At 51.5% G+C, this 14,691-nt stretch overlaps 1 protein-coding gene across 7 annotated transcripts in view; it reads right to left on the reverse strand.

The window, feature by feature from the left end:
* Positions 1 to 238: 238 nt before the first annotated feature.
* Positions 239 to 14,691, reverse strand: part of NFATC2 (nuclear factor of activated T cells 2) — a 158,389-nt gene continuing 143,936 nt past the window's right edge. For 4 of the 7 annotated variants that reach the window (XM_070589467.1, XM_070589465.1, XM_070589468.1 and 1 more), the window contains exon 10: positions 239 to 4,684. In XM_070589467.1, coding sequence (XP_070445568.1) covers positions 4,629 to 4,684 — 56 coding nt within the window. In that variant the 3' untranslated portion in view covers positions 239 to 4,628. Of the gene's footprint in view, positions 4,685 to 11,855; positions 11,944 to 14,691 lie in introns of all 7 variants that reach the window. The other 3 variants (XM_070589469.1, XM_070589464.1, XM_008526160.2) reach the window with 2 other exon arrangements.

The raw sequence follows: 14,691 nt of genomic DNA on the forward strand, positions 1-14,691 counted from the left end.
AAATCTCCTTTCCACAGATGCTACTTCTAAAGAGTTACAGAGACGTAGATGACAGCAGAGCTTGCAGTGGAGACGTCAGGGTGATCTTGTGGCTCTGTCACCTTGGGCAGGTGGCTTCTGAGCCCTAGTGTTAGACGTAAAATGGAGAGTACCGACATCACAGGGCTGAGATGAGGAGTAAATGTGCCCGGGGTGTGAGCAGCTCTCTAGAGAAGAAAAGACACAGCAGAGGAGCCGGTGCTTTCAATGGTTTTATTGCTAAACTATCAGGATACAAGCCGTATAAAAATACTTTACATATAGCAAAAATAAACTACATTAAACTGGAGATTAAAAATGTTTTGCATAGGAATGTGATGTATTCAGACTCCAAAACCTAAGCCCTCAAGCACCGCCCCATTGGAGAGACTTCTTTCTATTTGTTGGAGAATAATTAGGACATTCTCAACATTTCGTCCCCTGGAGGGCTGTAGAGGCGACGTGGGTAAGTGAGGTTCTTGACAAGATGCTCAGGATGCTGAGGTTCTCCCAACTACAGCCTCCTCCTGCTCAGCCAATCAGAATGCTGGAAGCACTCACTCTAGTGGAAACATCATTAGCAACCAATTCATCCAGACCCTGAACTGGGCAGGTGGAGTTTATTCTCATCTGCCAACAGACGCATCAAGGCAAAGGGCAGAGCCTTACTTCCAGCACCCAACACCCCATCTCACTGTCGGAGGGACTTGCTTGTGCCTTACCAATCACCAGAAAAGTTTGTTTTTAAACAAACTGAGTTAAGACGGTGGTGTTGGCTGTAACTCAAGGCACTCATGAAAGCTGAGGGAAACTGATGTCTGCAATCAGTTTCACGGGACGCTCTTTGCTTAAGCATGCAGTCGGCACACAAAGACACCTGCACTGGCTGCTTGGGCTCCAGGAGATTAATGCCCAAGTCCCACGCTTGGGAGACCTGAGGTTAAGATGTGTTGGGCACCTGCTGAAAGGCTGTCCCTCCAGACAATGAGTTCAGGGACGTCTCCCCCAGCTTGTCAAGAATGTCACAACCCCATGCCTCTTGTAAACGTAAACAAAAGTGTGAACTGAACCCTTGACGTTCTTTCAATTCCGAACCACAGAAAGCACTTGGAAAGTGTTTTTTGACATGAAAATAAATTCAGCCTCCCTTTAGTCCAGAGTGACAATTAGAACACATTGGCTTCTCATCTGTCGAAATGTGACAGCTCCCACCTTGGCTGAGGCTGGCTTCCTGAGAAGGAGGTCTTGACTACTAGACGTAAACAAGAAAGGCTTCCCAGTTCTTAGAAGGAACCAACTCGATTCATCCTGGGCTGTGTCTATGCTGGAAAACTCTGGACGTCCCCTGGATAACGCATACAGCTGGGAGCCACCTGGATTCAGTCAGCTCTGTTATCACTAGCCTGAACTCGGGGTTCTGTGAACAGGAACTCTTCTAGAATCACATTACAACACAGATGGTGTGTTAAAATTCAAAATCACCTTCTAGAGCTCGTATTTGGGGGCTCTCAGCACTTTACAACACAACTGTCCTAAGTGACAAGATCCAGGCTCAGAGCTGAAGAAAATGAGGAACATTCCCATGAAATGGGTGGTTCCTTCTTCCACAAAGCCAGCCCCCTCCTTTCTCCGGAGATGCGTTCTCCTGGGAGATTGGTGACTAACAGGTGCTGAGGTGGGGTTTTTTTTTTTTTTTTCCTGGAATGATTAACAAATTTTCAAGAATACATCATTTCTCGAGGGGGAAAAAATCATCAACATATATGTAAAAAGAGACACTTAAAAAAGATTTCTGACCATTTATAAATATTTTCTAATTCCAACAGGGGTGCAATATCTTGAGGACAGATAAAAAGCATAAAAATACAGATAAGAAAATAAAATTTAATAACATACTAATTAATTTGGATGGCTATTATATATTATCAAGCAGCAGTATTTTTGTACAATACAGGAAGGCTTGCAAACTTTGGAAATACACTACATTCAGCGACATGGTAGATTTCTGCTGGAAGTGCGACGTATTTACATCTCCTCGATGTAGCAAGTGCAAACCTCAACCTGAGATCCTTCTACCACGTGTAACACACACAGCCTTACCATTTAGACATCGGTACTTTCTCCTTCTCTTAGAGGATCTTATTGCCTCTTCCCATACTGAAAATATTTCACAAGCAGTTACTCTTGGCAACATTTCCTCCTGGCATCTGTTACTGACAAAACTTTCTTGATAGCTGTCGGTTCCTAGTACACTTTCTCTTGCCTGTTTATGTCTCAAAACTAATGCTTCTGTTTCTCTTTCCTTTGCTATTTGGTATAGTTGTTTATGAAAGTGCTTCCTATAATATCCAGCTAGGATGTCTTAGAAGAAGAGCGTTTGTGTGTGTATTGTACACATACACACGTACACATATATGTACAGAGTTTGAACTACCAGGAGGCCCGTTTCACTAACCTGGTTAGAAGATTGATGAAAATGAGTTAGTCCTTTTTCACCCCATGCACAATGAAGCTGAGCGACTTTGCTACAATAGCAGGAAGGCATTTGGGTAAAACATTCAGATAACTGAGGAAAAGCCAAATTCTCTCATGTGCAAAAGATGGTTCCCAGCCAGGTCAAGCGAGAACGAATCGCTCACCAGACACTAGCTCTTCCCGGGTGAAGCCAACGTGGCTGGAGAGAAAGTCCTTTAGGTAAAGCCGCTTGTACAGCAAACTTTTTATTAGGAAGAATTTTGCCATCCCAGAAGCTTTGCAGGAGCGCTCAACTTCTTACTGGCATTCCGTTTGTTTAAAAGAACTTTGCTAAACTCTGTGCTTGGGGTGGGTGGAAGAGAGGTCCCCTGCTGTTGGGGGGAAATAAATGCTAGGTCTCGACCAAAAGGTTATATACAGGAGGGTGCAACGGCCCCACCAGGGCATCCTGTCCTCTCTCGGGAGCACCAAACACGCCAGGCCATGGCCACCAAGACCTGTGCTCCTGGCCCAGCTCTCAGGGAGGTTCTACTCTGGGTCACCTTGATGAGAAAGCCAGGACTTAGAAAACCCCCAGTGGGCCCTTAACGGCCACGATGCTCTTCTCAGGCCTTCTGCCCAGCAGGTGTGACTGAGACATCACTCTGAGGTCGGCCCGGGAAGAGCGCGAGGGATACCCACGCTCTGTGCCGATTACTGGAGAAGCAGCTGAACCGCTGAAAAAGAGTCTCCGGCTTGTCCTGGGGTGTCAACAAATGCAACAGACACACGTCTGTGTGATAAAAACTCACCTGCCAAGAACTTTGAGGTTTTATTTGCTTGCATCCAAAGGGAAAGACTCTGGAGGACTCTGGGGGTGCCCAGTGGGGAGAAACAACTGGGGTAGAAATCACGAATACCGTACAGCTGGTCTGAGCAGAGCTCATTCAAACTAAGGGATGCGCGGGAGCGCGTCTGCATCTACCCAGACGACTCCTGTGCTGGACGAGGCAGCGAACGCAGACAGGTCATGCGGCCGAGGGGAGCTTTAAATGGGTTCAGGGAAAAACCACCAATGACTTTGGGGCCAAATCCTGAGCTTGAGTGTCCCACTTTGAGCCTAGGCCAGAGAGGAAACTCAGCCCTTTTCCTCTATCACCGGGGAATCGCTCAGAAACACCGAAGCCTGCCAACCACCTCATCGCACACCGTTTCACTTAACAAAAACACCATTTTTTTTTTTTTTTGGTTGCTTTAGCCTTTCTGCCATTCCTTCTCAAAATTCAATGCACATGCTTGAGATTCTCAACTACTTTATGGGAAAAGCAATCTGGCTGTTAGGAAGAAAGAAAGCGGGAACATCACAAAGCTGTTAGGTTGCAGCGCTGCGGCGGCCAGCGCGCCCTGCCGCCCGGGTACCTGCTCCAGTCCGTGCGCGCTGCGGGGGAAGAGCAGCTGGCCAGCTTTTGGAAGCAGAGAGAAATACAACAATTGTGTACACATGTCATAACTTAACGCCGAGAAGTTTTAACAGGGGATCTCGTACAGGCCAGTTTTGCTTCCGAAGGAGAAAAGTGAAAAATAAAGCTTTAGCTGTGGCCGAGTATAGGCGATGCCCAAGGATGCCGGTCCGGCTTCTCTGCGTTTCTTCAGCCTGGGAGCCAGACTCTTGGGCCCAGTTCTTTGGGTGGGTGGGTGCTCTCTTTGAGAATGCCTGTCCTTCAAAAGGTCCAGGGGCTGTATCTGGGACCTGGAAAAAGGAATGCAGGGCTGCCGTTTAATCACAGTGCCCACCTCTTCTGCCCCACCCCAGCCCGGGCCCCCGGGGCTCCGGTCACTCCATCTTGGCGTGGTCCAGCGTGCTGTCTTGTTCAGAATGTGTGTTTGATCAGCAGGCACTTAAGGTGTGGATGGGACACCCTTAAGGTCAACCGAGATGCTCTTTGGGATTTAAATCAAAAATCAAAAGGCAGAGTGTTCTCTCTGGTGTTTACAGAGGGAGGTGGCGAGCTCCTGAATCGAGAGTCAGCTTCCTGCCAGAACATGTCCCGCGTGTGGGCTCCAGGCCAGGAGACGTACAGTAAAGGGAACAGAGGTGGGGGCAGTGGAAGGCTCCGAGGGGTCAGCTACAGAAGGTGTCTTGCTAATGGCTTCTTCTACGTCTGATTTCTGGCGGGAGGTCCTGAAAACTCCTTCCTGATAATTTCATTAACTACAAAAGAAAAGAGAAAGAAGAGAGAGTCGGGGGCAGTGAGGGGGCTCCACAAACACGGATCAGGTTAGCTTTCTAGAACCCAAAACAATCGGGCTACTTCTTAAAACAGGTTTTCATTCCCTAAGATAATACATTTGACAATTTTTAACACCAGAAGTGCCTTCCTATGTTGTGACTATTTTTTGTTTCCTGGACGATAAAATCTTCGGCTATGGATTTGTTAGCAAAAATCGCCCAAATGGTAACTTTAAAAAATTGCGGCAGAAATGGAGTTGGGCCCTGGGGCATGTTTTAAGTAACACCCTATCTTTTTTTTTAACGCGCTGCACGCTCTCTACTGTAGACTTAACTCCTTCCATCATGATGACATCCAGAAATACCGACTACAGGACCAACACACACTTTCTTGACCCACAGATGTAGAGCTCTCTAAAGAGGGGCCTTTAAAAGAGAGTGTGGGGGGCTGCCGCAGGCACAGACTAGCCATCCATGCAAACACAGTCTCTCAGCACAGCCAGGACCCCTCCCCGCCCCCCCCCCCCGGCCGCCACTGGTGAGGGATCACGTTGTGAGTCTTCCAAAGGAGAAAGTGTCCTCAGTGGGGCAAATTCAGTCACCCTCGACCCCAAAAAGACCCCTGACCCCAGTGGACTTCCTAGCAGGGAACCAAGATGGCAATCCCAGCCACTGGCGTCAAGAAGCGAGCTAGCCTCTCCCATTCGGGCTACCTCTCTAGGGCACTGATTCCTGCCATCAAGGCAATAAGACCTTAGAATAGGAGCTCTTGCAAAAGGCTTCCTTCCAACAGTCTTGGGAAGAAGTCGCCATCACTGGCAGCCCAGCCCGAGGCGGGGGGGTGGGATGGGGGTGGGGTGTGGACACCTTTGGTTTTGCAGGTGGACTGTGTTCACTGGCCCCCGAGGTGCAGGAGGAGAGGGGCAGAGGCCCTGGGGCCCCAGCAACTGTGGACTAATCTCCCTGTCCTGGTTCTGAGGCTGAATTCTTCCCACAGCCTCCTCATCCGTGGTTTTCTCCTCTCAGCCTCACCCTAAGGTTAGAGACGGACCCTCCGCGGTGAGGGTTAGCTGCTGAGCTCTGCCCCAAGTCTCTCCCCGTTCCAGCGGGGCCCTCCTGGGTCTGGGGTGCTTTTTCCTGGAAAACCCCGGCCACCCCCAGAATAGCAGAGAGAGAGCACAGCTGCGCCCGAGCTGGATAAGCCAGGTGCCACTCGGCTCCCTCCCGACACTGGCGGTATGACTTGGCCCCTCTGTGCCTCAGTTTCCTCGTCTGTGAAGAGGGAATCCCAATAGTGTGTGGCCTCTAGGGCTGTTGTGAGGCTGTCAGGCGTCGATGTCCACACAGGCTCCCAGCATGCACCTGGTGAATGGTGTTCACCGGCGTCAGCTGCAATGGTCAGTGACACCCCCACGCTCTGAACTCAGGGCTGTGTTTTGTGTCAGAAGCCAGTAAGACAGCGCTCTGTTCCTCAGTTGCAGGCTGAAGGCGTGTGCTAGGCCAGAGCTCGGGTTCTGGAGCCAGATGGCCAGGGTTAGGATCCCACCTCTGCCGTTTCCTCGCTTGAACGCTGCCTTAGTGATATAACTGCTCTGTGCCTCAGTTTCCCCGTCTGTAAATTGTGTATAAAACTATCACCCTCCTTCTAGGGTTGCTGAGGAGCTAGGATGAGATGATACAAGTGACAAGTGGTCACAGTGCCCAGCGTACAGCGGGTGTGGGCTCATGGAGAAGTATGTATTAGAATATGATACATGTATGTGAATGTATGAGAACCTATGTTAGAATAAAAAACACTTCCGAAGAGTGGGAATGGATCCGTAAATAAGAACTCAGGATGAGTTCCCATATTCAGCTAACCAGCATTAACTGGGCACTTACTGTGTACCAGGCACCAGCTGACTCCCAGGGGCCCTAAACCAGGAAGCAAGGAAGAATGGCAGCCCCCAGCCCCTCTCCGCCCCCGACCGACCCCCTGCGCCCCCTGCCAGGCCCTGTGTGAGGGGGGAGGCCCAGTGAAAGCAGAGGGGGTGCGGTGGGGGCGGTCAGCACAGCTTCACGCGGAGCTTTTCAAAGCCCGGATTCGGAAAGGCTTCCTGTTTTCTCGACCTGGGAAACGAGAGGAGTCGATCCTCAGTGGAAACTTTCCACAGCCTCGGCTTCTAAAAATAGCCGGTGGGCAGAGATGCTGGCAGTGCAGCCCTCACGGAAGGGTCGTTTCCCTTCTCTGCGCTTGCTCAGTGCTGCGGCGGGGGCGGGGTGGGGACACGGACGCCGGGCGACCTGTCAAGCCCACAGAGCCTGATTTCCCCTCCCTGTGCATGAAAACAGTCCTGGTTCCCTAAAGCTGCTTTCGGGCAGAAGCAAATAGAGGCATCTGGAAAACGCAGCGAGTGCTAAGCACTCAGACCTCACGAGGCCGGGGCGGGCAGGCGGCTGTGCAGGGAGGCCCACTCGGTCCCCAGTGAAACCTCTCTGGGTAGAGGAAGCTTCTCTTTCTGAAACCTCACAGCTTGCTCCCCTGGTTGTGAAGGAGGAGAAAGTTCCAGTTCAGAAACGCCAGCTGGGTGGTAGCAACTCCAGTGCAGCCACCGCTGCCTGAAAACGGGCCGATCACTTCCATGACGTCCACCATGCAACCTCTCCCTTGGTCCTTCCCCATCTTTGGTCCTTTAGGAGGAGGGTCTGCCCACTCAGCCCTGTCGCCACCTCATTCTCACATTTTCAGTCTCTCCAGCTCGCTCTGCCCCTCTGCATGCCTAAGACCCCCCTTATCCAAACACTCCGCTCTGGGCCCATCCTTGACCTGCCTCCGTAGAGCCCTGGCGATCTGGTCCTGCCCCTGCGGTGACCTCGCCTCTTGCCACCCTCCCCCTCTCTCACTGCATGCCAACCACAATGGCTTCCGTTCTGCGCTTGGCCATGCCCAGCTCGCGCCTCACAGCCTCTGCCCTGGCTGCTCTCCTTCCTCCCTCACTTCATTCAAGGCTCTGCTCATACACAGTCTCCTCCTCTGGGAAGCCTGCCTTGGCTGCAACCTGCAGGTCCCCTTCCCAACACAGCTGTGCTGCTCTGGCAATCTCCTCCCCTTACCAGCTCCGGGCAATTCAATGGCTGGTGCTCCATCTGTGCTCTTGTCTCCCCGCTGTATCCTCAGCGCTTAAACAGCGCTGTCGTACGTGGGAAGTACTCACTAACACGTATGAATGGATGGGAAAACAGAAGCTCGGAAAGGAGTTCAGGAGCTTCAGGTGACTGCCAGCACTGGGATCTGCCCCCGGGTCTGCTCCGAGGTCTGAGTACTGAACGACCATTCTGCATTATTACCACCAACATTTTATTCATTCCACAGATCTTTTGAGCATCTATCCTACACCAGCTTCTGCACCTTTCCTCCCACCTCTTCCCAAATTGGGCTACATGCAGTTCTCAAAATAGCCCCTCCCCGAACACCACCTTCTTTGGACGCCATGTCATTCCTACCATGGGGCCTCCACTCCCTCCAGAAGCAAGTACTGAATTCGCAGAATGCTTTGCTTGCCCCTCCTGCGCCAGATTGTTTGAGTCACCCATAGCCCTACCGTACCATGCACACAGCAGGTGCCCAACGCATGCATCTCAGTCCACCACAAGGACCCCACCCCACCAGCCTCGACCTCTTGGTTTAGGGAAGCTGATTTTCCTCTTTCATCCAACTGACAAATGGGTTGTTGGTCACCTTTCTCCACACAGGAATATACGCCATTCATATTTATTGAGCGCTAACTAAGCGCCAGACACTGGACTCAGCACGAAGTTACTTCTCACACCAAACCTCGTGTTACAGATGGGAGATGGAGACAGGCAGTCACTTTCCACAGCAGGTGAAGGGAAGGCGTCAGGATTTGAGCCCGGGGCCATTTCACTAACCCGTGTAGCCACTGACACCGTGTGGCTGCACAAGTGGTAGAGAGACTGTGCTGTGAAGTTCCGGGGCCCTGAGATCCTCGGTGTCTCTCGGTGTGAGCCAGGAGAAGGCAAGGGCAGCCTCTGCTACGTCAACAGCGGAGGCAGCCGGGTGCCTGGTGGTTAAGGTGGTCACTGAGCATCACTTTCTCACAACAGAATTGGGGCCAGTGGTGTTGGGTCTGCCACACGCACCTCTGACCTTTTATTACCCTTAGAGGGAGGCACTGTGATGAAAACACTGATGAACTTGTTTACAGCCTCAGGGTGATTTCTAAGCCTGACAACTAAGGCTGAAACCAGAAAGGAAAAGATGGACAGATTTCAAATTGTTTCTCTTTAAAACTTTAAAAAAGAAATCTGTGATATAATATTTCCAGAATATATGACAAAGGGTCATTCATATACAAAGAGGTGTTACAAATGAACAAGAAAAAATATAATTCTTCTAATAAAAATGGCTGCAGTCATAAAAAGCAGAGAATCTTCTTTTCAGATTCAACAAACTTTTTCTGTAAGGGGCCAGATAAAAATATTTTCAGTTTTGTGGGCTATATGGCCTATTACTCAACTCCTCAGCTCTGTGTTTTTTAGCAAGAAAGCAGCCATAAACAACATATGAGCAAATGGGCATGGTTGTGTACCAATAAAACTTTATTAACCAAAACAGGCCAGGGGCCAGAGTTGGCCTGAGTGATGTCGTCTGCTGATCAATGGCAAAAACGGAAAGGAAAGCAGAGTGTTTTCTTCAGCTACTTTTTGGGGGTGGCCATCTGGCGAAGCCAACACCTCTTACTAGCATTGTTCACCAAACCATTCTGGGTTGACTTAGTGTTAAATTTCTAAAAACTGAATTGATGGCTGTTAGCATCCCACTCTGCCCCAGGAATTTTCTGGTTCACTTGAAGGCTCAGACACCTGCAGGCCACCTCCCTTCCAGCCCAGCTGAGAGGTTCTCCAGCTTCAGCTTGCAGGAGGATGGCTGCTCAGGGTTACACACAGCAAAACACACGGACAAACTTTAGGTTCAATTTAAGAGACTTTCAAGGATGATTTTGACTGTAGGGCTTTTCCCCTTAAAGGCTGACTTGGGAGCTTAATCCTCTGAGATGAGAAAGAAGCAACAGGAAGGAGAGGATGGGCCCCCTCCCCGCTTCCCTCCCAAACCTCAAGCATGTTTTCTAGAATTCGGTTAGACCATGTGCGTGCGTGCCCACTGGGGCCTGAGGGCCTGGGGCCAGCCTCAGAGGCCACTCCTCAGGCTTGGACCGGATTCGGGGAGGCTGTGCGCTCTAGGCCAGCTCAGAGCCTGAGACCACAGGGGGCGTAGGGCCCACCCGCCACCCTCCTGCGTGCACACCTCGCTCAATCCACTGCCGAGACCCACGCGTAGGGCAGGAGGTGACGGCTGGACCCCAGGACGGCTGAAGCGGAGAGCACACGAGCTGCTCTGGGGGCACTTCCAGCCCAGCTGCTCTGACGGCCAGGAGTGGACTCCAGGCCGAAGCTGATCTCAGAGCAAGAGGCCTGTTTTCCCCATGAGGAGTGGAAGGGGCTGGGAAGGGAAGGTGGGCACAGGCCCGGGGCCGTCCCCTATGACTTTGGTATCAGGGCTCTGCTTGTCCCCAGCTAAGGATCTTCCCAGCCTCTCATCCTCTCCCAGCCGTCCCGCATGCCTGGGGGCGGGGGGTGCCTGAGAACCCTGGAGAGGAGCTTTCCAGAGGGGCCAGACTTCAAAAGCTCAGTGAAAAGGACAAAAATCCCTCCGATAGGCCTGTAGCCCAAAGCCGTGGGTGGGCTGAAGAGCCCCTGATGGGCGCCCTGAGGGCCTGAGCCAGCTCCCCCAAGTTCCCAGGCCCCGCAAGGTCAGGAGCACCGCCAAGTTCTTACATCAGGGAGGAAGGAAGTAACTGAAAAAGGCCTTTGACCACTTCTCTGAGCGGCTTAGACTCTGGGCACTGAGATTTCAGTCGCATTTTTGTTGTCTTGATTCCTGGGAAGTGAAGCCCTCGGGAGGGAGTCTCGCACCTGCTGGGCGTCCAGCAAATGTTCGCTGGTATTACTGTTGCCTTTGATTGCTGACAGTGTTGAGAGTCCCTGTTGGAGAATGTGCTAGAGAAACCCTCCCCTAGAAGGCTCCCGCTGATGCTGGGAGGTGTCGGCAGGCCCCGCCCACTGGAAACAGGCTTCTAGGATGTCAGCTCTGCTGTGTGTGCTAATGCGCGTGGCTTCTGCTGGTTATTTTCACTGGGTTTTCAGAGTGCGCCATCAGTGTGATGTAATGAGCCCACTTTCACTAAGGACCATTCAAAAGCCACAGCCCAGCGAGCTGGGCAGACGGCAGGAGGCAGGCAACCCAGCAGTCCTGAGGCTGGCTGGTGGGCATTTAGTCCAATCAGAGCGTGCCGAGGATTAAATAACAGCTGAGGCACAGGAAGGTCAAGTGACATGCACACTGTCCCACGTGGAGTCTATACCCAGAGCCCCCGACACCTGCGCTGGCCCAGAATCCAAGTCAGTTAAGGTGGATCGGCTGCCTGAAGTCAGGGGAGGGGCTCCGCTGAGCTCAGCGGAAAAACCGCGGCTCCACCCCAGTTCCAGCGGCTGGTTTCACAGCCAGAAACCAGGCAGCGGGTTCAGGCTTTCCCAAGTGCACAGGAGAGCCCCTGGGAAGAGCTGGAGCTTCGAGGCAAGGAGATCAAAACCAGAAATCACCCAAGCACAGGGCGCTCCTCGGGTTTTCTGATCTGCCTGCTCTCTCTCATTCCCCAAGGCGGAACCCCCCACCATTGACAGAGAACCTGCCTTAGCGGGATACGCCAATCAAAGTCTGCAAAACCAAGAAGGAGCTGGTACAGCGCAGGAGCAGAACTTAAATGGGGTGGACGTGGCATTGCTGCGTTCTTCCTGAGACGCACGGATGGGGCCCTGGGAGGGCATGCAAATTCCCAGAGCCTCACCCCCCTTCTCCCCGCCCCCACCTTGAGCTCCGGCCTCACAGAGACTCTCGGGAGGGTCCCCCAAGGGTGTCCACTTCAGAAGTGGTGGGGCCCAGCCCTTAAGAGCAGGAAATGGTGTCTGTGAGGATGATTAGAAAACGAGGAAAGAGGGCCTCCAGGTTGTAAAGTTTTCTTATACGAAAAAAAAATGTCAAGTTAAGGAAACACACAGCTGGAAAACAACAGGAGAGGCAGAAGATCTCAATTACCTTTCACTCTGATTTCTCGGATCAAAGATCACAGTCATTCTGTTTCATAATATGTTTTGTATCCAGCTAAGGTGTGTGTCTATCAGCTCTGAAAAAGATTTGCAAAACCATTTTTGAGAAGAAAAATCACCTTCGACCTCTATTATGCTTCCAACTCATGCTAACACCATCCCTTTAATGAAATCTCTCTTAACCCCGGGCCACTCGGAACCCAGGGCAGATCTTAACCCTCTGGCTGTAGTTTAAGCCCAAATTCTGTATCATCATAACATTTGCGCCAGAATTAACCCAAAACCAGAGTAATCATCACTGAGATGAGGGGCTCTGTGCAAAGAGGTGGGGACCTGAGGTGAAAGCGCATTGGCGAAATTCTAGTGGGATTTCTGGTTTTTCTAAGCTGGACAAAACAAGCTTGCCCCACTGCTGGTATGTCATGGACTTTCAAATCATGGCCACGCAAAAAGAGAAAATAAAAACGCTGGCTTCCGCTGCAGCCAAAGACAGTCAGGATCCACTCAAATGGGATCCTCGCTCAGGCTTTTACAAACGCTCAACTTGACCGCCTCCTTCCTTCCTACTAGACGCGCAGCCTCAGCGGGTACGCAGATCAAGACTGCACATGTCTCCTTGGTTTTTTGGTCAAGAACGAAAAATCTTACTATTTTTTACAACCCCTGACCAATCAGAGCAGGGAAGGCGTTTAAGAAGGAGACATGAGCGGTCTCTCCACAAGCCATTCTGTGATACCACACCTTCTCTTCGACTTTAAGTAACAGTGAACTCCCCTCTATGGCTGTGTCAGCCCCACAGCGTTCCAGACACTTCTTCTCTCCATCTCCTTTGAATGGGCAAATCACAAGGCTGGAGTCTGTTTTGAGAGCCCGACATAGAAACATCTTCTGGGCTCAATTTCCAGCAGGCAGTGACCCAGTTTTCACTCCACGTAGCTTTATTAGCCTCGGTAAGTAAACCAGGATGCTCTTTCAGGAAAAGATGTGAGCTCTCTGAAACCTCAGCTCCAAAGCAGAGAATGCGCATTAATGAGATCTTTCCAGCGCTTCCGCACTTACAGACCTGAACTCCCAAAGGCTGGGCTCCAGCAGGGCTGTTTTGGTTGGGCTTGGGTGGGGTCTGTCACAGGCTGCTGCAGCCTAGGACGAAATAAGCACCTCCCCTCTCGGCCTCAGGAGCGGCTGTAAACACAGTCTGGACCCGTGTTTCAGGCCATCTCCTGAAGCAAAAAGGTCCACTCCCCAAAATTCCAGGTGCCCGCGGCTCTAAGGCCTGGCCTGTCTCTTCTATACATTGACTTGTTGCAAACCCACGAGCAGAAGGCACTGTCAGATCACTCACTCAGGGCCTTAAAATAGCGCCTGTACCCCGACAACGGCCCAAATGAATGTCTTCCATCCAGCCCACCTCCTGAAATTCAGACTTAGCTATCTAACTGCCCACTGGGCGTCTCAAACTTAAATGGCCAGAACCAATGTCCTGGTCCTCACTGCCACCACCCAGCCCTGTGCCTGCAGTTCCCGTCACAGGAAACACACTCCCTTCTTCCGCTTGTCCAGGTCAATCTTGGTCACAGCCCACATCCCCTCCATATGCAAATGCTCCTGGATCTACCCTCAAAATATATCCGGAAACTAACAGCCTCTACCACCTCCTGTCTACATCGCTGCCCGGGCCCCCTCCAGCTCCCTGCCTCTGTGCTGGGGCCCCAGGTGGCCCCCCCAAACAGCAGGTGGTCCTGTCGGAAATTAAGGTAGGCCATTTGGCTCAGTGGTTACTCCTAGAAAAGACAGCTCCAAGGTGCTGTGATGGCCAAGATGTTTTCACTTTATCCGCATCTACTCACTCAAGGAGCCTTTAGTAGGTATCAGGAGGCACGCACAGCCCCAAGGTCACATCCTTGGAGCAGCGATCCAAAGTGAGGTGGAACCCCAGGGACCAGCTGGCCAGGACACGGGGCCTTGGACAATGGGTCTCAGTGGACCCAAAAGGCCGGAACTCAAGTGGCCAAGCCCGGCTCTGCCTCCATGCCCCGCCCCTCATCAAGAGTTCAGAGAATTCATGAGGCGCCAAGCTGATGGGTTTGTCTGCGGCCTTGTAGGTGCAGCTTCCTGTTTAGTCATGAAGTTTCACTCCTTCATTGTCTGTTTCTTGGTTGAAGAGAGAGGCAAAAGAGGGAGAGGAAAGGCCTGTTTTAATTCAACTAAGACCCCAAATGCAACTCGAGACCCAGCCCCCACCAACCATCCTCCTCTGCAGGCGACTGTTCACATGTCCTGTTCAATCCTCACAGCTGTCTCGGGGGGTTGGTGGCGTGATGTCCATTTCTCAGGTCAACCTACTGAGGCAGAGAAAGATGGAGTGACTTGTGCAGGAGCAGCCCCCTGGCACTGGGCAGAGCCAAGATGCGGCCCCAGGCCAGGGCCTCCCACATTCGGAAGATCTTCAGGCTGCCCTGGAACTGGGTTAAAATGCAGATTCGCATCAGAAACACTTGGAACAAAAGCTCTGTCAGTACATCTGTGTAAGCCTCACAGCCTCTCACTGAGCCTCAGTTTCCACACAAAATGGAGATAAGAACATCTCCTTGGCATGGTTTCTGTGAGAATCAAATGAGATGATACAGCTGGCTTGTTGGCAGGTGTTTATTAACTCTGCAACATGGTCCCTTAAAGAAGAAAGATGGAAGAGCAAGAGAAAAAGATGAGGAAGGAGTCCAAGACAAGTCCGAGACAGTCCTCTCCTGTAACCAAGACCACAATTCTATTTCCCTCCGCATTTAAACAGGAAGCGAGTTCCACTGATCCGTGTAACTGTTCTGGTC

Source organism: Equus przewalskii, chromosome 21 (genome assembly GCF_037783145.1).
Source record: "Equus przewalskii isolate Varuska chromosome 21, EquPr2, whole genome shotgun sequence".
Lineage (NCBI taxonomy): Eukaryota > Metazoa > Chordata > Mammalia > Perissodactyla > Equidae > Equus > Equus przewalskii.